The sequence below is a fragment of the Elgaria multicarinata genome, chromosome 9 (genome assembly GCF_023053635.1).
Source record: "Elgaria multicarinata webbii isolate HBS135686 ecotype San Diego chromosome 9, rElgMul1.1.pri, whole genome shotgun sequence".
Classification (NCBI taxonomy): Eukaryota; Metazoa; Chordata; class Lepidosauria; order Squamata; family Anguidae; genus Elgaria; species Elgaria multicarinata.
This window is the reverse complement of record NC_086179.1, coordinates 25,233,929-25,256,012: the sequence shown is the minus strand read 5'-3', so window position 1 is coordinate 25,256,012 and position 22,084 is coordinate 25,233,929. Positions and strand designations below refer to the sequence as shown.

The window sequence follows — 22,084 nt, the reverse complement described above, 5'->3', positions numbered from 1 at the left end:
AGTGTTGTACGCTTCAATGGGATGTACTCCATAATACATGGGGTTAGGAATGCAGGTATACTTACCTGCAATGCAGTGGAGGCTGGTGGTTGAGGTTTTGATGGGGCTGCAAATCCATTCTGAGAACTAGCCAGAACCACCTTGGATAGGGTGGTTTTGGGAATAACCACTTTGGATAACCACTATTTTGGGAATAACCACTTTGGATATTCCCAAAATAGCTTTTGGCTGGTTCTTTTAGAGTTCTGGCTGGTTTTGACGGCAACCTGGAATGGACTCACAGCCCCACCAAAATTGGAGCCACCAGCCCTCACTGTGTCTGCATAAGGTCTGTTGAGCAAAGTAGGGCTTCTGAGTAAATGTGCACAGAAACACGCTGCAAGTCCCAGGCTGTTAGATGATATTTACTCACCAGTAAAGGTGCACAGGGTTGTACCCTAACAGCAAGATCTCTATCGATGTTTACTCAGAAATAAATTCAAGTAGTACTTTGACTCAGAAATAAAACCCACTAAGTTGAAATCCCACTAAAGCCACAACTCTATGCATGTTTAGAAAGAAAGAAAATGTCATACAACTCCCAGCATTCCCCAGCCAATGATGCTGTCTGGGGAATGCTGGGAGTTATAGAATTCTCCCCCCCCCCCCCCACTGTCTAAACATGCATAGGATTGTGCCCTAAATTCCCAATGAGTAAGTTTAGGGTTGCAGGTCCATTAATCTGGGAACAAGATCTCTTAAAAAAAGTGGGAGGATTCACTTTGGGCTGCAAGTCTTATTGAACTCTGGGGCTTACTTCCAAGTAAGTATATATAGGATTGGTTTGGCACATGCAAGGTACTGCCAGTGGTGCTTCTCTTTGCTAGGCATATATGTATTTTATTTATTTTTTGCTCCATGTGCACAGACAGGTTGCTGCTGCCCAATGAAAGAAATGTTATTCTTAATAGCAGAGCTTCCTAACCTTTTTGGTAGATAAAAATCCAAAATTTGGGAGACATATTTAATGTTTAGGAGGTGTGCCGTGACCTCTTTATCTGTCAGGGCTCCTGTGCTTTTAAAAAGCAGAAATTAACATAGGTGGGGAGAGGGGCAGAACCTCAGGAGCCAAATCTGGAGTCTCATTCTGGCCCTCTGTGGTTCCCCCAGATGCCCCCACCCCCTTTTCCCCAACACCATGTGGTGGTTTTCCAGTTTTTGTGCAGTTTTTCCACAGTCTAAAAGGCTGAAATGCCTCTTGTAGGTCTTTGTCATTGGCAGTAAGTGCTTTACGCTAAAATATACCAGTATTTTGCTCTCATCCCGGCTCTATTTGCCTTTGGCTCTGCCCAGCACTGGGATGGGGAGGGGCTGTGCCTCAGGGGTAAAGCACCAGCTTTGCATGCCGAAGGTCCCAGGTTCGCTCACCGACATCTCTTGGTAGGGCTGAAAAAACTCCTGCCTGAAACCTTGGAGAGCTGCTGCCAGTCAGTGTCGACAATACTGGGCTAGATTGAGCGATGGTTTGATTCAGTGTAAGGCAGCTTCCTATGTAATGCGCCCCCCAAGAATTTCTCAGAAATAGAATCTCAGCCCTTAGGCTGAAAGAAGGTCAACACCCCTGCCTTATAACGAGTCCATGGTTTCAGACTGGGGCCTTTCCCAGTCCTACCTGGAGATGGCAGGGATTGAACCCGTCACCTCTCGCATGCAAGGCATGTGCCCTTCCACAGGCTCCCTGCCGTCAACACATCTCCACAGAATTAGAATGAATTCAACAGCAATTACATTCCCCCCACACACCCTGCCTCCATTTTCTTTGGCTTACAGGGAGTGAGAGAGCGGCTTGGCTGTGAGTCTTTGCAGGATGGGCCGTGATAAAAGCAGGGGACATGCAGGAAGCTGCTCTTAGGCACCATTTGCCCAACTCTCCCTCCCCACACCTCTGTGGTTTTAACAGGAAGGAGAAACCAGGAAATGGTCAGGGGTAATTCTGAACAGATGATAACTGTGCTTTTAGTACTTGCCTTTTTAATTCTCCACTAGTGCAGCACCAGTGGAGTGGTTATAAATTTTGTGGGGCAATTAATAAGGGACAGGGTTGTTGTTTTTTCCAAGTCAGAAAGGGTTTTGTCAGAAAGTGTTGGGTAGTTGGCTGAGTGCCTTTGCATCTGTGTGTAGCTTACGGCTTCCCTTCTGGGGTTTAGAGACCAATGTAAAGGACTCATTATGTGAAACTTTTCTCTGTCTAGCTTCTATGTACTGACTTAGACCCTTGTGTGAGAACAGCTGTAGGCTGAATGCTTATTCCTAATGAATATGAAACCTGTGTGTACAGCCTCATCCAATTTATACTCATTTAGAGACAAGAATGAGTGAGTTCAGTGGGGCTTATTCCCAAATAAAGATACACAGAATGCCAATCTTAATATCCTAGCCTTGTTCCTGAGCCTCTTCAGGGGTATCGTTTTCTCTCCCCCACACATTTTATTTAACGTGTCCCACCCTTTAAGACAGCCTAAAAGTCAAGTTAGATAAAACAATATTTTTTAATGAGGGTGTCCTCACACCCCACCCCAATATTTATTTATTTATTTACATACTGTATTTCTATACCCTACAATAGCTGAAGCTCTCTGGGCAGTTCACAAAAATCAAAACCATAAAGTACAACTTAAGTATAAAAATTAAACCACAGTATAAAACTACAACCTGAATAAAACTGAGCAGCAATGCAGAGACTTAAAATACAGATTTGAAACAGCCAAGTTAGAAGACTAGGATGGTAAAATGTTAAAGTACTGGGAAAATCAAAAGGTCTTCACCTGGTGTTGGAAAGAGTATAACGTAGGTGCCAGGCAAACCTCTCTAGGGAGCTCATTCTGCAGCCGGGGTGCCACAGCAGAAAAGGCCCTCCTCCTGGTAGCCACCTGCCTCACTTCCTTTGGCAGGGGATCATGGAGAAGGACCCCTGAAGATGATCTTAGGGACTCTGGGCAGGTACATATGGAAGGAGGCGACTTATGTAAGGGGACTGTTCAAAGTGGACATTTGTGTGTATTGTGTAAACGTTGAAAGCTAGCTCTTTACACCTAGTGTAGGTCAGAAATCAAGGTAATCTACTTGACCTTTTGCTACATGAAAACTAGTAATTGGGATGGTTGGAAGGCAAGCGCTTTAAGAATTGGGTTTGTTTTGAAAAATATGTTCTAGGAACCAGGGCTTAGTATGACTTCCAAGGTCATGGTTGAGGTAGACACTGGAATAGGCTAGTATCTAGTCTCACTATATGTTTTCTGTCTCTTCCTAGCTGCAATGGATGACTGGAACAGCAGTAATAAACTTATCCAGAGGCTGGATTTTTCTAGCTGTGGCGAAGACACTGAGTTGGAAGAGGACAGTAGCATGCAAGAGGAACAGTTAAAATGTGGCACCCCACAGAAAAACTGGGCATCTCAGAGCTGGCGAATGCACTGTCCTGTCCCGGTTACCCCACAGAGGCAAATGGATGACCTCTCTCAGACTCTCCCAAAGTCGTGGCCAAGTCCTGTGAGGGAATACAAAGAATCTCTGAGAAAGAAAACTGTCCCTTTGATGGATTACCCTGGGACTCCTTTGCACTATGTCACTTGGCAAAAGCTGCAACTATGTGATACCCCAAACACCCCAAAGGTAAGGTGGTGGTAGTGGTGGTGGTGGTGAAGAGAATTCACGTGTATCCCTTTCTTCCACTAAAATACAAAGTGCTGCGTACAGCATAATCCTGAGTTTCAACATGCTTGAAATTTTGATGTTGGTTATTGCTTTAAGGGTTATCTATGTTTACTGTTTCAAATGTGGAACTTTTCTAGTCCTAGTGGTCCGGCCCCACTGCTGATCTTGGACTCAGGGCCAGCCCATAACATTTTCCTGGCTGAGGCAAAGGACCAGATGGCGCCTTCCCCCACCCACCTCCATTCCATCTACAACAGCTGACCAGTAGTCCAGTAGTCATGTGCTGTAACAAGAGCACAAGTGTGCCTTTAAACCAGTGGTTCCCAAACATTTTCTGGTCACCGCCCCCTTGGTTCCACACTCATGCCCAGTGCCCCCTACCCTACACTATAAAAATCATTATTCAGAATACCGGTTTTCAATGACCCACTAAGGAAGATAATAGCAATAAAATTCAAAACCGTAACAATTAATTGAATACCTTATTCAAAATCCAATTGGTGTGCCCCGCCATGCTGGCTGCAAACAGATGTTGGCTCTCTTTTCCCTCCCTCCCTTGGCAAGCCTGGGGCGGGTGCTTCCCATTTAGAGGGGATTCTAGGAGTTGAAGGACTTTTTTCTGTCTAAACATGCATAAAATTGTGCCTTTAACTTATCATGTCACACTAGCATGAATACAGGAATCAAATAGGATTTCCTTCTTCAGTGGAACACACTTACTTAGGAGTAAGTACCATTTTGTTATAGGAAAGGATAATGTATTTTAATTAAAATTTTAAAATAATTATCTGCCACTTGGTACAGTGTTTTCCTATGGAAAACCTGGCTTGGACTGAAGTAGAGGGGTGCTAATTTTACTGTACTTATTGTCTTTAAATATGGTTAAATATCCCAGTTACCTTGCTATTCTATTTCTACAATTCATTTTCTCCTGTCTTTTCTTCAACCTCTCTTCGTTTTCAGGTTGCATCCTATGCACATTTACCTCAGAGTAAGTTCTATTGATCTCAGTGGGGCTTACTTCTGAGTAGACATACTTAGGATTGTGCTGCAGCTCTGTTTTTATGGTGACACAAGATACACACATACCATGTTTACCAAAAGAACACTTGAAAAAAGGGGGTTGGACACCCTGAAATAAGCAAGGGCAGATAGCAATGGTTTCAGCAAGCATTCTGGAAAAAGGTGCTGCTGAATCTTCTTTAGCCAGGAAGGACCTGGGGAATTGCAATTCTCTCTCCCTCCCCCTTTTCTTTTCTCTCCAAATCCTGTTGTAGTCCAGATTTTTTAGGGGGTGGGAGCACACACACAGATACACAGCATCTCTCTCTCTCTCTCTCTCTCTCTCCAACCCCCACTCCCTCCAAGCCCCCCTCTCTCTCCATCCCCCCTCCCCCCCAAGTCTCACAATAGCTGCCGGGCTGATTATGACAGGGGGGCAGCAGCTCAGAGGGGAGATGGCCCCAACCTGTAACTCCTGATGGGGGAAGGGAGCCTGGTGATACCTTGCAGCAGCACAAGCAGCTCCCCACCCAGTTGGACGGCCGCTGTTCTTGGCAGCTGCTCTGCCGCCCGCCATCCTCCACGTGCTCCTTCCTCTCCGCCACATGGCTGCTGCTCCCGCCTTGTGCAGCAACTATCGCGAGAGGTCTGCCTGGGCAGCTTGTAGGAGGGAGCAGCTCTGGCCAAGGGAGGGAGCGAGCAAGCGGGCGCCAGTGGCTCCAGCAGGAAAGAAGCCCTGGGCCCTCCTAGGCAGGAGAAGAGTGGGCAGAGCAGCTGAATCCGCCGCTGTTTCCTGCTCTGCTGCCTCCTGTGGGTGCTTCCCCCACCCCCTACTTCTGGTGGGGCCGCTGTGGGCTTGAGATAGGAGGAGAGAGCGGCTGCGTGAGTGAGAAAGTCCTTCCTGAGCAGGAGTGGTGTGGGGAGAGCAGCTGAATTTGCCGCTCTTTGTCCCTGGACCTTCTGGAGAGACCACCTCGAGCGCCCCCCTGCCGCCCCTTTGCCTGTTAGTGCCCCCCCGCCGTCCCTTTGCCTCTTAACGCCCCCTATGCAAACCCACCACCCCCAAGGGGGCAGTACTGCCCACTTTGGGAACCACTGCTTTAAACCAAGGGTGGGCAACATGAGGCCCACAAGGCACATTTGGCATCTGCTGCCCCCACCACCCACCCACCCACCCAAAATAAGGAAAAAATAGCATCTGGAGGACTGCAGAGTGCTGGAAAAGTAAAATCTAGCTTGTTTGTGAGCTAGATTTGACCCTTCTAGGGCTCCGTAGCTGCTACAAAGCCCTAAAAGAGTCAAATTTAGCTTGCAATCAAGCTATATGCCATTTTTTTTTCATTAAAAAATCATGATGAATTTTTCAGAAGACTGTAGCCCATGGAGAAAGGGGATCCAGGGGGTGAAAATTCCCCCTGGACCTCTTGAAGTTGCCCACCCCTTCTTTAAACTATGTTGCCATGATGGATGCATTTCGCATTCCATCAGGGAAGCCCAGTGCGTTGCTGGGCAGCCTCCCACACCAATATAGGGTCAATGACCTTGTCCTGCAGGAGGACAGTCTGGGTTCCCTGGTGCCACCTGAGCTATAGCATGGGAGCCGGTCCGGCCTCAGCAGGGGTCTCACTGCTGACCACTGGACCCACACAACCCTGTTGTTGCTCCTGTTATGGCTACCTGCTCTCTTCCTTCGGCCTGGAGAGGGAGGCAGCTGCTGCTTCCTGCTCCATCTCCTGACTTTTCCCTCTGGACAGTAGTGGGGATTCTGCCCAGGAGTAGAGGGCAAGTGAGTGGGCGATAGTGGAGGAGAGGAAGAGGGAGCCCCTGTGGTATTCCTACCTAATACAAGTGAGAATTCTTATTCACATAGGCCTTTCCCACAGCAGGCAACACCTTACCTGCACACAGTAACGCTGCCACCAGAACCTTTAGGCTCAGGTTCAACCGTTTTACTTTGTCCTCATGCTGTGAGGACACACTGGCTTTATCGTAACCTGTATTATTCCCTTTATTACTTTACCGTTTTGCAGCCAAGAGCAGAAGACATAGGATTTTATAAAACAAAGACATCTTTATTAACGATAGCATTGAAATGTTATACCGTAAATCAGTAACATTTAAAGCTTTTATCTATTAAATCCTCTCATACGCATAAATCCTTCTCTCTCTCTCTCCAGACTCTCTTCAGTTTAACTCTTCTCAGTCAATCTCTTCTCAGACCCCACACAAATCCCATCTGTTACAAACCCTCTTCCACTCTGATCTATTCCCTGAGGTTCTCTATACAAGCAGTTTATGGCACGCTCGTGATTGGCCACTCACGGAAGTTTGCTGGTCCTTTACAAGACAGTGTCAACCACCAGGATGTCTCCTCAACTTTCCCCCAGTAATCTTGCTTTTTTTTAAAAAAATGGAGATTATACAGTATTTAAAATTATTGTGGGATATCCCCAGTGTCCCTATTCAGACAACACGCTAAGCCACGGTGGTTAAGCATTTTGTGCTAAACCTTATCGTTTAGTGTGTCATGTCAACTATGACTTAGTGTGTCATGTGAACCATTCTTAACCATAACCATGTTTTAAACTCGCTCACTAACTATTTGCTGTGAAAGGGTTAGCGGCCTAACCATGGCATGTTGTCCGAACAGGACCAGTGTGTAAAGACAGTGTAGTGCTGTTTCATTGAACATAATAGCATTATTGAGTGGTGAAGTTTTCAAAATTATGTGGCCGCCATCTAAAGATGCCAGTTGTAAATGTGGAAAGACTCCAGAAGAAGAAACCCCAGTAAGGATGCAGGTTTTTTCCCTTAATGTAGAGACACCCCTTATCTCTGTTCTGAACCTTATCTGTCTAACGCAAGCACAGCACCCAGGTTATATTTCACATACACTTCACACACACTCACACCTTCACTCACTCAGCCAATCATCTCACATATGCTAATGCACGATTCATCCTGTCACTCATCCCACTCTCACTCTGGATATACTCAGCCTAAAACCCAGAGATATAATATGAATACACATCTATAACCACAGGTTCATAATATACATATGTGTAACATCACTGCCCCTGCTGAGATTATCTTGAACGTAGGAAGCTGTCTTTTACCAAGTCAGATGGCTGGTCCATCTAGCTCAGTATTGTCTACACTGATTGGCAGGGTATTAGGCAGGGGTCTTTTCTAGCCCTACCTGAAGATGTTGGAGCCGGAGCCTGGGACCTCGTGCAGACAAAGATACCATCACTAAGCTACGCCAAAAACAAAACCACAATTGGAGCAGGCACTGTACGGAAATCATAGAAAGCCCTGGCAGTTGCAAGGAATATTTTCTGATCATTCTAGAGGTGATTGGTTTTTTAGGTACAGGTGCATGATATAACAAAAACCTCAGTAAGTGGAATGTGCCTTTAGTACAGCAGCAATAAGAACCCAAACCCAACTAATAATAGTATTTGAGAGCACTAGTTTGGGGCGCAATTCTATTCACATTTAGACAGAAAATGTCTTACAGGTCTCAGCATTTCCCAGCCAGTGTGCTGGGACTTGTCTAAACAGGCAAAGGATTGCACCCTTAGTGTCAAAGTATTTGCTACTGTAATATCAGCAAAGTAGTACTTTTCTCTGTATCTCCATCACACTTGATGGAACGGTTATAGCCAGTGTGATGCAGTGGCTAAAGTGTCGGACTGGGAGTCGGGAGATCCGGGTTCTAGTCCCCACTCAGCCATGAAAACCCACTGGGTGACTTTGGGCCAGTCACAGACTCTCAGCCCAACCCACCTCACAGGATGGTTGTTGTGAGGATAAAGGGGAGAGGAGGAGGAGGATTATATATGTCGCCTTGGGTTCCTTGGAAGAAAAAAGGCGGGATATAAATGCAATTATAAAATATATTAATAAATAAATGCCCTGCTAGATCAGACCAAGGGTCCATCTAGTCCAGCACTCTGTTCACACAGTGGCTAACCAGCTGTTGACCAACAACCAACAAAGCAGAACATGGTGCGACAGCACCCTCCCACCCATGTTCCCCAGCAATTGGTGCACACAGGATCAATGCCTCAGATACTGGAGGTAGCACATAGCCATCAGGGCTAGTAGACATTGAGAGCCTTCTCTTCCAGGTTATGGAGGACTGGCACCATGAACTCCTGCTGGTCAAAATTTCCCACTGCACCATGGGATACGTTACATCCATTACACTTTTCCTGAAATGGAAAGCAATTCCAAAAAGTGGGCATGTGGATTCTGTGTTGGAAAAACGGAATGTGAGACACTGCCCTGTAGGAGAGAAGATCTATTTTCTCCCCTGAGTTGTGCCAGCTCCAGGTTTTGGAGGGCAAGGTGGCCTCAGGGACATCCTCCTTCTCATCACTGTCACCACTGCCCATTCACTTGCCCTCTCCCTCTGGGCCTGATCCTCATGACTGCCCCAGACCAAGAAAGCAAGACTCCCTCTCCTCACTCTGGTATGTTATTGTTTGAGCACTTGTCGTTGTGTGTACTTGCCTTTGCTTTTGTGCTGTGACTGGGCAGGTGAAGAGGTAGGGACAGGTTGAAAGAGCAGGGCCAGGAGGCTTCGGAAAACAGAGAGCGAGGGAAAGAGAGAGAAATATGGTTTGAACTGTTGTAGGCCAGGAGTCGATAGTTCAGGATCCACTGGTAGATCTCTGGTTGATTTGGAGGAGACAGGCAAGGATTTCTGAATTCCAATGATTTAAAAATAGCAGCAACAATTGCTATTTATCTTCCCGCTCCCTCCGGCCATTAGATTTCTGAAATGAGAAATTGATTTTTGTGTGGAAGAACCATGAGCCCAGCTCACTTATGTTACTGCAAACTTATCCCTCTGTTCAGCAGCTGATCGGAGAGACCCGTGTACTTTAATTCTAAATGTATGTATTTTGCACCTGGATGGCTATTAAGTAAGATTGTCAGTCATTCTGGCCCCATTAATTCTTTTGTCCAATTCCCAGTCTCACAACAGAATTGTACAGCTGAGACCCGGTATGGTGCTTAGAGTATAGGATGAGGACTGGAGAGGAGTGGGTTCGAATCTCCTTTCAGTCACTCACGAAGCTCGCTCGGTGACTGGGACAATTGCTATCACTTGGCTGAGGCTACGTCAGGATAAAATGTGAGGATAAAATGGAGGAGGAGAGAAGCATATGCATTGCCTTCCTGTCCTTGGAGGAAAGCATGGGGGTATATATGAAATGAATGAGGTCTTGTCTGCCTTCTCAAGGGATGATGCTAGGCTAGGTACCAACATGCTTCGATGATTCTGCTCCCTCTAGTGTTGTGAAAGCCACACTTCCTGTTTTCTCAGATGAATAGCAGAGTGTCAAGTGACTACGCTGAACGTCTTTCTGTCATATATACCAGCCTTCCCCAAGCTGGTGCCCACCAGATGTGTTGCACCACAAGGCCCAACATCCCCATGGGATGCTGGGCCTTGTAGTACAACACATCTGGTGGGCACCAGCTTGGGGAAGGCTGGTATGATATATTTTTAACCATCAGAGGCAGCATTGCTTCAAAGTGGCTTCTGTCACTTTCTCATCCCAGGCCTGGATGTCGAGTCCCTGCAGGCTATAAAGACACAATCCTGATTGATTCTTTAATTGTGTTTTGCTCTCTTAAAATTTGAAATGGAGCAATTTAGAAAATCCTCTTCATCTTCCTGCTTGTCAAGATGGATGACTGAGGACTTGGCTAGCATCTTTAGCTCTCTGTTAGGCCTTGCTGCCAAAAATACCTTAATGTGATAGTAACGTAGCTAAAAGAAGAGCCTCTACTCCCTCCACCTCCACTCCCTCCCACCTCTGATCTTTAAATCTGTATGGTTGACAAAGATCTTCCTTGACAGGAAGCTGGGTCTGGTGGTTTAACTCCTGGTGTTCCAGTTGCAATTTGAATAGATCTCTCTATACTGTGAGAGGTTAGTGCAGGGGTGGGCAATTTGTGGCCCTCCAGTTGCTTTGGCCTAGGACTCCCATCAGCTCTAGCTGGCACAGCCAGTGGCGAGGGATCATGGGAACTGTAGGTCATAAGCTGCCCATCCCTGGCTTAGCAGTAGGTAGGGTCCCAGGTTCAATCTGTGACCACATGGCAGGGGATGGGGAAAGACCTTGGAAAGTCACTGGCTGGCTAAATGCATGAATAGTACAACTTGGCATAAAGCATGGGCCCGCGTCAGAAGTTGGCATGGTTGGGCAACTACCAAGGACCTTAAATCCAATTGGGGGGAGTTATGGACAAGAGTCCTCTGGACCGGCTGGTCCTGTTCAGCATTGCAGCCTGCTTGTTCACCTGGCTCTCGCTCTGACCCAGACAACAGTGGTGGTGAGGAGGAGAAGCAGGAGATGCCACAGCCTCCTTGCTCACTGGCTCTCTTCTTGTCAAGCAAGCAAATGGCAGCAACAATGAGAAAGAGGAGGAGGAGGAGCAACAGCAGCAGGTGACCATGTGGGTGAGAAGGTGGACTCACTGACGGAGGAGGAGGGGGGCTATTGGGAGGTTCTTGCATGAGGGCCCTCAAAATCCCAAAGCTTCCACTGCCCAGCACTACATTTATTTATTTATTATTGCATTTATATCCCACCTTTTTTCCTCCAAGGAACCCAAGGCGTCGTACATAATCCTCCTCTTCCTCCTCCTCTCCATTTTATCCTCACAACAACAACCCTGTGAGGTGGGTTGGGCTGAGAGTCTGTGACTGGCTGAGTGGGGACTAGAACTCGGATCTCCTGACTCCCAGTCCAGCACTTTAGCCACTACACTACACTGCTCTCACCATGCCGTTGGCCCTCTTCCTTGCCCTCCGCTGAACCCATTTCAACCTTGCTTATATCCTCCTTAAAGTGCAGTGCCCAGAACTGGACACAGGACTTCAGATGAAGTCTGACTAGTGGAACATATATTACAGAAACAAACAAAAGGAAGTACTATTTCACAGCGCACCTTATGACATTCACTGCTACAGGATGTGGTCACCGTCACTGGCTTATCCTTAGGGCTAGCTTCAAAGATAGGCATGACTGGGGATGCTGGGAATTGTAGTCCAACATCTGGAAGGTGCCAGATTAGGGAAGGGGGCTATCCAGGGCTGCTATCTAAACACATGCCGGCCCTCTCTCCACTGCACTGTGGTCTAGTTGAGCCGTTGCACAGAATCGAACACCGAGTAATGCTTTTTGCCAGACTGTTCCTCTTCAAGGATGTTTCATGTTTAAAACATAGCTGAAGTTCATTTGAAACATCAAACATAGATGTTTCATGTTTAAAAGCTCTACTGTATGTGGGAGGCAGCTTCTTCTTGGTATGCTGATCGTTTTGGTCTTCTCCCTCAAATTGAACCTCCACTTTCAAAGGGAAGGGACCTCTGACTCTCAGGAGATGTGTCCATCAATGGCTAGCTGGCTATCAGCTTCTTCCCCTGCTTGTGTGCTTTCAGGGGCATTTAGCTGGCTGGACGGCAGAGAGATTCTGTACACCTTCGCAAATGGAATGCTGATTTAGATAGACCTTGGCCTAAGTTAGGCAAATTCTTATATTTGTAACGTAATATTACAGGGCTAATCTAATTAGTAATCCGATAGGTAGATTACTGCAATTTGCTCTATGTGGGGCTCCCCTTGAAGACGGTCCAAAAGCAGCAGCTAGTGGGGAATGTAGTGGTCTAGGAGGTGCTAAGAGGGATCCTACTACATTTATCCTGAAAGTACTGCAACGGCTGCCAGTAAACTTCCAAGCCCAATTTAAGGTCTTGTTTTTTGCATATAAAGTTTTTAACGATTTGTGACTGGGGTACCTCTCCCATTACCAGCCAACAAGGGCACTCCCATCTGCAGAAGATGTCCTACTCATGGTTCCTCCCATGCTATAAATAAGGTGAGGAGGATGGGGAATCCAGAGATGGCATTCTCAGTGCCTCCCTCGCCATTTATTTATTTATTACATTTTTATACTGCCCAGTAGCCGAGGCTGTCTGGGCATTGCACAATTAAAACCATAAAATACAATAAGTATACAATAAATTTAAAACATTAACAGTTTAAAGATGCAATTTAAAATCAGATAAAATCAGTCTGGGGAAAGCTGGCGTGAAAAGGTGTATTTTCAGGATGCGTTTACAAGATGTTACATTTTCTGCCTCCCGAACTGGAGTTTTCCAGAGGGTGGGTGCTGCTACAGAGAAGGCCCACTGTCAAGGTTCTTCATGGTGGAATTCTCCTTGTTTCGGAATGGCCCGCAGCACCTCCCAGGAGAAGTATAATTTGTGGAACTTACTCCCAGGAGAGGTGCGAATAATGCCCCCCCCGAACTATTTTTAAACATAAATGTAATAAATAAATAAATGTAATAAATAATAAATCTTCTTTGTGTTTTTGCTCTAGAGTCTCCTAAGCAAGACAGCTTTCCCTTCACCTGTGGCCAAATTCCCCTCCAAAGGGATGAGAAATTTGAGATTCACATCATGCCCTGATCCGGAGGAGCCCACCCCGGCTTCTTTGGTTAACATTAACCCGTTCACACCCGATTCATACCGGCAGATGGTGTTCCACCCCAGTGGCAAGAGGAAAGCCAGAGGGGAGCTGTGAGTGTTTTCTTATTAAGATATCTTATTACAGGGGTAGAAAAATAAAAAGTATCTTAGGAATTACTGACAGATTTCTGGATGACTATTTAATTATTATCCATAGATTTATACACTGCTTACCATAGATTAGCAAGGATTTTTTACTCCAGATTGTCTAACAATAGCAACAGTTCGGAAGCCTTTTCCCCAAATTACGTTGCTGAAAAAATGCTTGGAGGAATAAGCAGGGGTGGATTTTTGTGCAGAAGGAGTTGTGAGCTTGGTTCTGATACTTATACTGGTACTGAGCCAGTATTTTGTATCTATCCCTACCTGGTGGACCTTGGGAGCCTAGTAAAAAGCAAAGTAGATCCTGCAAGCCTAAAATCTGCCTCCATCTTAATACATCAGGGGTGTACAACCTCAGGATGGTGGGCCAAATCCGGCCCACCTGGGGTCCCAGTCTGGCCCTCCAGGGGTCCCCACAGTCCCTTTGTCTTTCACACAAAAGCTGGTTTCTCAGCTTTTGCATGATTTCTCCCCTTTCTAAAAGGTTGAAATGCCTCTCCTAAGACATAGACGTTCCCTACATGAGCGATTCATGACACGCTCATGACTGGCCACTCGTGGAAGTTTGCGAGTCTGTTACATGATGCTGTTAACCTCCAGGACATCTCTCACACTTTGTCCTGGAAAGCTCACTAACACCCCTCTTCCTCCTCAGAGATAATCTGGTACCTAAAGTAATTGTGGGATTAATTCTGCCACCAGATGGCAATGTTTCATTGAGCTTTATGGAACATTGCTCAGAGGGGGAGGTTTCAGTTACAAGTCACTTGGTTGCATCTGAAAGAGCTGTAGCAAATGCGAAAAGGCCCGAGGGGAGGGGGGAAAGGAGCCTGGTAAGGGGATGGGTTTTTTCCTTAATGTAGAGACGCTTTTAGTTACTGGCAGGAAAAACTTTAAGCTAAAATATACTGGCATTTCTAGCCCTCCTTGCTGCTGGAATGCAGCTCCTGAAAGCTCTGGAATTCATTTTAGTCCTCAGGCTGAAAGAGGTTAGACAGCCCTGCACTTCATCTTTCATAGGATTGTAGTGTAGCCATCTTGTAAACCCTGTGGTTTTGAAAACCTACGTTCCACTGAGAAGGTTAGTAACAGCAGACGTTCTTCTCCTGGCTGCTTGCCTGCTCATTCTCACCCTCCGTTGCAAGGCACAGCCGGAGTAGCGGGTGTTCCCAAAGATGCACTCCCATGGGGTGAGGGAAGAAGCCCCACAGGGCTAGTCAGTGTGACACGTGAACTGAGCATGTGTCCCATAACCTCCACCCGAAATCCTTTGGAGGGGCTGGGCAGCCATCTCTTGGGGACACTCTTGCTCTGGGTTTCCTGCATCAACCAGGGGGGTGGACGTTGGACGTGTTGACTTACAAAGCCTCCTCTGACTTGATGATTCTATGAGTTCTTGACAGACAAGTCAACATGAGAACGTTCTGGGGACATTTAGCAAGTACTGTGTTGATCTATGAAGACTTCTCTGTATGACTGCATTCACACAATATGCTAACCCATGATGGTTTATTTTCTGGAACAACCCATGATGGGTTAAGCATGTTGACCATGGGATGTCCCCACCCTCCAATGATACACTATTTCTTCCAAATAAGCCACCCTGGGAACCCACGGTCTGCAGTAAGGTTATTTAACCTATGTGTGTTACGGAGATCGCCTACAGAGCTGCTCAGCAAGAGCGTCCAAAAATACTGCCTCCGTTCTGCCCTTCTCAAGAGATCTTTATTCCTGCCACAAAGGAAGCTGGGATACTTGCCCAGCTGGGTGGGAGGACTACAGGAGGAGGGGGGTTGTGGGGAGGTGAAATAAATTACTCTGTGTAGCTTGTTTGCCTGATCATCTAACCGGAGCACAGAAGGTTGTTTGCATCACCACCTCCCCAGCATAGCTTGCCACCTAGCCTGTGTCTATTATAAAGACTTGGCTCATCCTCCAAACCTGATTCCCCAATTGTATAGAGATTAGGATTGGGATATAGTGCGAGCCCTATATCATTGCCATTCCTTTGTATTAAAATAATAGGAAGAACATTCCACCCTCTATTCCACAGGGTGGAATATTGTAGGAGTTACGTAGGACAGTATACATATTCAACAGTAAGCGGTGGAACACTGTCAATGGGTAATGGCACATTGAATCCGCTCACCTACCATGGAAAGATGGATTTAGCCATTGCTGGTCCACCTGACTTCCACTGTTGGTAGGAGATCAACATTGCACCAATATATGACCTGGGGTGTCAAAGGCCAATTGAGAAGGTTGATCCCCCCACCCCACCCCCTCAGTTCTTCCTGCATCTGCATTTACAAGATAGAAAAGGTGACGTTTGAATTGATCTATGTGGGTCTGTTGGAGTTGGATAAGTGCTTCTTTCCAGGCCGGCTTAAGAGTTTTGGATTTCACAACTCTGGAATCAAATTTCATAAGCTTAAAATGCCACGTCGCTGCTCCCCGTGTCTCCAAATGTCGGGGAATTAGGCATTAATGAGAAATCTGAATTGATCCTGGACTAGAAAGTGAACCTCATGATCTGAGTGCTGTGGCCTCTGCGGTCTTAGAGTGAATTTCGTTGTGGTTTCTGTATGCTTGCATGCAGAAAGGCCTGTATAAATACTTTATCAGGCTTGAATAGTTCCTGAGGCTGAGGCTTAAATATTTAAATGTTTGCACTAGGATCCTACCTCATGTGATTAAACTTCTCATTTTAGGGATGATCCTAGCCAAAAAGGGAGCCCAATGGAACTGGGGTTGCCAGCCAAGGTAAGTAGTTGATGTCTGCATAGATGTATAAATGCCATCATGCTCAGTAGTTCTTTGTTTGAAGGGGACAAACAAGGTGCTAACCTGGAGCAGTAGACAAAGGAAGTGTTATTATAGCACAAGACGTAGGGCTTCCTCACACCAGGCTTTTTATCCTGCAACTTTACAGGGGCTTCTGCTTCCGTATTCTTTGGGGGATTAAGGTTGCCCCTTTTCACACACTTCGCTTCCCCACCTCAAGGGAGTTCCTTTATCTGCAAGCTCTATATGTTTCATTATACAGCCACTAGAGAGTGCTGTGTTATAGTGCCACTTCCTCTTTCTACAAAGAAATTCAACTTGTGGTATTTACATAGTTCATTATCCATAATCTTTTTTTTTAAGGGATAAAGGTTAGAAAGAACAGTAGTAGCCCTAGAGCTTCACAACATCATGTAAAGGACCCACAAACCTCCATGAGTAACCAATCTTGATTGCAGGATAACAGACTCATGTAGAGAGGCTTATTATCTTAAGAGATATCTGTCATTTAATTTTAAAATTTTAAGGAAACCCCAGAATAAAGTGTATCATAGGGAGAGAAAACAAGACAACAGTAGTGTGATAGTTATTACAACACTAAATAGTTACTTACAGACTCAGTAGTAACACAATTCAAAATACACACACACACACACAAGACAGCGTTCAAAAAATTAACAAACCAATCTTAAATTATGAGGGATGTTCTTTATTTGCTTGCTTCAAGCCTCCCTTGAATCTAATATAATGTGCTATTCACATTATGAATTATCTAATATAATTCACATTATCTAATATAATTCAGCTATTCTTTTCAATGAAATGCCGCGAACACCCTTTTCTATATTTTTGGCTTTCTTTACCTTGAGTTGCTATAATCAAATTATAGATCAATTCTGAGGATACTTTGTAAGAGTCAATAATATTTCATCAAAGGTGTGGATTCTATGTGGGTCCTATTATTATTATTATTATTATTATTATTATTATTATTATTATCATCTGATTATTATTATTTACATTTATATACCGCCCCATAACCAAAGCTCATCCATCCCTAGAGAAGTAAGGCCTCTGTAACATAATATCTTGAAGGCGGAAATATGCAATGATGAGTTGGCATGCATATTCAGGACGTATTTCTATACCAATCCCAGGGCAATGTACATAAAATTATAAAAACAATAAAATCTAACTAAAAATTAAACAGAGGCATAAAAAGACATAAAACCAGATAAAAGTGTCTGTTGCAGTCCTAAAGTTCTCTGCTCAGGAGTAACTCCTTTTGAACTTCGTGGAGCTCTGAGTCAACCAAAGTACTCGAACGTTGGTTTCGGTTGAACTTATTTCTGAGTAAACATCCGTACAGATCTGCTCTTAGGGTGCAATCCTGTGCACCTTTACTGGTGAGTAAGCATCATCTAATAGTTTGGAACTTGCAGCCTGATCCTATGCATGTTTTGTCAGAAGTCCCACCTAGTTCAATAGAACTTACTCGCAGGGAAATGTGCCTGCGCTTTTAAACCCACTTACTACAGAGTAAGTCCCATTGAAAAGAATAACGCTACATCTAAGGAGAAAGGATCTAATAAGCTGGGAAGAAAGCTAATCTCCTAGAACCCTTTCCCCCACATGTAGCTTTCCATATGTAGGGATTTATATATGTAGGGGTGGGTGGGTGTGAAAACTCTACCCCCTCTGACTGGCATTCTGCAGAGAGATAATCCTAGGTGAGATTGGACAATTTCTTGTGCTTTTCCTCCTTGTGTAGATCAGTCCCAAATGCTTTCCTCTTATTCTTATTGCAACTGACTGTGTTTGTTATCGGGGGAGAAATTAAGCAAATTGAAAAACCCCTAATTGAAAAGCTAATTAAGATAAAGCTCTTTGTAGAGGTGGTTTTTTTGTGGGGGAGAGGAAGCAGCGAACCTTACTGAGCAGTAGACAAATATCTCCCGTCTGTCCTTGGTGTGCTCCTGCACGAATCTCTCCTCTGCCTCCGTCCCCCTTCAGCCACTGTGCACAATTACTAGTATTTACAAGTTGAATCTTCTGTAGGATTTTTTTCCAGGGATAAAGCAGCATTGCCCTCTTCTGGAGAGAAACCAGGCTGATTTGAAAGTATGTTTTGTCTCTGGCATCATTTTTTTTTCCCCCTTGGAAAGAGCTGGCAGACCATGGGTGGGAATCTATAACTTTAAACCGGAGATGCAGAACCGCTTTCGGTCTGAGGGCCGAATTTAATTTTGGAGAAGCTCTCAGGGGTTAGGATTAGGGTGGGGCCAAAAATACCCCAAACACCAGCATATTTTAATTTAAAGCTCCTATTGCCAGTAACTAAGCTGTCGGAGCGGCATTTCAACCCTATAGAATGGGAAAAACCTGGACGTAAGCTGTGAAACCACCAAATGACTGGTGGTTGAGAGAAAGAGGATGGGGTCAAGGAAGGAATGTGGCCTTTTGGGGCTTGAGGTTCACGAGTTGCTGGGGAACATGGGTGGGAGGGTGCTGTTGCTTGTGGGTTCCTGGTTGACAGCTGGTTGGAGACTGTGAACAAAGTGTAGGACTAGATGGACCCTTGGTCTGATCCAGCATGGCTCTTCTTATGTTCTGCACCTGTTTTAAACCGTGATACCAAGTTCTTTCTTTCTTTTCCAAAATTCAGCCCTTGGACTGAAAGAGGTTCTTCACCCCAGTCTTAAAGGGTGGGAAGTGGGGGAAGAATGAAAAAAACCCAAATCACTGTGTGAGCCCAAGCCATTATGCTCATCTAAACTTATCCTTTGGATTGCGGTCCTGGTTAATAACTCTTTGCGAGTGGAGAAGGAAGCATAGAATAAAGACACAGACATCAGAACTTGGGTTAAACTAAGGGCCTCTTTATTTGAATTATATGGGTAGTTCACCCATCTTTGGATCTGCATGTGAAAGTGTGGGAATCCATGGGTCCTTCCTCAGGCCACTTGCCTGGCTTTATGGGGGAGCGTTCTCCAAAGCCAGGAGTCGGGGAAACCTGGGCCCTGTCTTACATCACACCCTGCAAGTGTGGGGAGACCAGCCCACGTCACCCCCACCCAAAGCCTCACAGCTCAGAGTAGATGAAGCAGGAGAGTCTCCAAAGGGAATGGATTTTCTTCCAAAGGTAAATATTCTAGAGATCATCAAGCAGAAAAATGGTAGGAAGCTTTCTGAGCAAACTAAATGCATTTCTGGGTTTGTCTGAGTCTGTCTAAAAAAATAATAATGGACACAAACTGCAAAAGAATCTGAACGTAGGCTTTGCATTGCAGGGTCTGTCCCATGCCCTGCTCCAGCACTGATGTACAGTCTGTCCTTAACTTACGTGGGTTCCTCTCGTCCACCCCTAGAGATTCCTCTTACGTGAGAGCAACATGGTTTCCCGCTACAAGAAGGAATTCCTGGAGCTGGAGAAAATTGGTGTGGGGGAATTTGGATCTGTGTACAAGTGCATCAAACGGCTGGATGGGTGTGTCTACGCCATCAAGCGCTCAAAGAGACCCCTGGCTGGATCCTCGGATGAGTAAGCAAACAGTGTAAAACAAAAATCCACCACCCTTCAATATGTGCATACACGTATACACCCTGATGGGTGATGACATGGGTTGCATCCAGCCCTCGCGTGAGTGGAAGTCCGCTTGCGCTTAGAGACTTTGGCTTGTGCAGTGGGACTTTCCCATACTCTCTGTGTCCCCATCCCCCCACATGCGCCAAACTTAATCCAAAGGATCCTCCAGCCTTCCAGAACAAATATGGGATGAGGATGTGGCAAGTAGTTCTGCCAGCAGTTCCCTTCTGCTGGTGGAATGACATGACACCATTGGATTCAACCCCATTCATCTTCCCAGTATAGGTTTAGAGGCAACATTTGCTTCTGAATTCCTCAAACTATATTGCACATCCTCTGATCATTAATAATAATAAATAAGGGTATCTGTCTACTTGTCACATTACCTTTTTCAAGACCTAGCGAAGTACCACTAATCTACATAATGAGCTTCATCACACCAGCGTTATACTGTGCATTCACTGTGAATTACATGCAAAGGGCTCTGATGTTTTCTACTGTGAATCAGCACAGTAATAGATATTAAGGAAGGCTTTCAGCATACCAAATTTGAATCGGATTGGGTTATCTGTTGATTTTTATGATGTTTTACATTCCCCCCCCCCTTAAACCCTTTTCCTGGTATGCAAAGGATCTTAGGAGCGCCACCGCCCGGGGTGTGATTTAGCTAACAACAACAACAACAGCTTTACGCTATGGGGATAATTCGAGGGAAACGGGTATGTGGGATGAAGCTCAATGTCTCATGTGCTTTCTAAGCCAGTGTGTATATGAGACAGATACCATTATCTCAACCCAGTAAGCGTCCTCCTTCTCCTTGTCCCTCCAAGATGCCCTCTCTTGAGTCTGTGTCCAATGTCGTAAACCTTGCCTTGATTCGAGACATTTTGCTCATCCCCCCCCTTCTCTCTCCAGGCAAATGGCTTTGCGGGAAGTCTATGCCCATGCGGTGCTCGGCCATCATCCGCATGTTGTGCGCTATTACTCTGCTTGGGCCGAAGATGATCACATGATTATTCAGAATGAGCACTGCAATGGTAAGGACATGTGGCCTCTTAAGGACTTTGCTGCTCCACAGTGGCTGAACCTTGAAATCCATGGAAACTCTGTGAATTCCTTCATGGAGTTAATCATGTATAGCTGGGGGCTCCACTATGGTACCCATAAGCACCAGGCTCCCTGCCCCTCCTCATTTTAATTTTATTTCTTAGATGATGATGATGATGATGATGATTATCTGTGAAGCTGGCATGCTGCAAAGCCAAGGGCTGCCCTTTAAGGCTATCTTTACTTGGGTTCAAAAGAATGCTTTTGTATTTTGGATCTCAGACCCCACCTTTGCCTTCTACTTTGGTTCTTGGGCAAGTTACTTTTCGCTTAGTCTCACCAGTTGCCTTCTGGGAAATGAGTGTTTGTGACTGGTAGCTATTTTGAGAATGGGTAACACCCATCCTACCCCACGGCAGCCATTTTATGAGAGTGTCCACAACACTCTTTCAAAATGCCAAATGTGCCCACTGACCCAAAAAGTTGGGTACCACTAATGTACAGTGAACATCCATGGAGTGTGGCTGTCCAAAAGAGCAGGGTAACTGGTCATTCAATTGCTTTCCAATCTCATGAACTGCCATAAGGAAAGGAAACCCAAAAATAGATGTGAAACTGAGCTCCTCTCCTCTCTCCGAAGGGCCTCTCTCCTCTCTCCTCTCTCCCCTCTCTCTCCTCTCTCCTCTCTCCGAAGGGCCATGCTTGAGGACTGGTCCAGTTAAGGATCACCCTTGCACAAGGTTTTGAGGCATGTGACAGCGTCATGTGCATTCATTGCACATGAGAAGGGATCTGCAAACCAGTTTCATATTCCCTTTACATATACAGAAGTGACTTCGGTTTAGGAAACTTAAGAACGTAACATAAGGAGAGCCATGCTGGAGCAGACCAAGGGCCCATCTAGTCCAGGATTCTGTTCACACAATGGCTGCCCAGCTGCCCACTTGTCTCAGGTGGCATCATTCTGAGTGCATGATGTAAAAGTGTTTCTATGGTTCCCCCTGGTCAGAATCCATATTGCGTTTGTTCCCTATGTTCAGTCAATAGCACAATTTGCAGTTCAGTGCTAGCAGAGCAGCATGTTTGCCAAGGCCCCAAACCTGCTCCTCACATGGCCTTAATAGATGTTTATCTGAAACCTCGCAAGGAGGGCGAATGTGATTACTTAATGCCATTCTCAGTGCACTGTGACCAGCATGGCTCCTAAGCGGCACTGGAGTGTGGAGTGGCATATCAAGAGCTAACCAATTTCATTTGGGTACGGAAGAGAGCCCTGCAACGCATCGTCGCTCTTCAGCATGTACCTCTGAAAC

The 22,084-nt window shown here is 45.6% G+C and overlaps 1 protein-coding gene across 1 annotated transcript in view; it reads left to right on the top strand.

The window, feature by feature from the left end:
* Positions 1 to 22,084, top strand: part of WEE2 (WEE2 oocyte meiosis inhibiting kinase) — a 33,823-nt gene that overhangs the window by 1,571 nt on the left and 10,168 nt on the right. The window contains exons 2-6 of the mRNA XM_063135051.1: positions 3,290 to 3,651; positions 13,104 to 13,303; positions 16,066 to 16,117; positions 19,507 to 19,679; positions 20,640 to 20,761. Coding sequence (XP_062991121.1) covers positions 3,295 to 3,651; positions 13,104 to 13,303; positions 16,066 to 16,117; positions 19,507 to 19,679; positions 20,640 to 20,761 — 904 coding nt within the window. The 5' untranslated portion in view covers positions 3,290 to 3,294. The remainder of the gene's footprint in view (positions 1 to 3,289; positions 3,652 to 13,103; positions 13,304 to 16,065; positions 16,118 to 19,506; positions 19,680 to 20,639; positions 20,762 to 22,084) is intronic.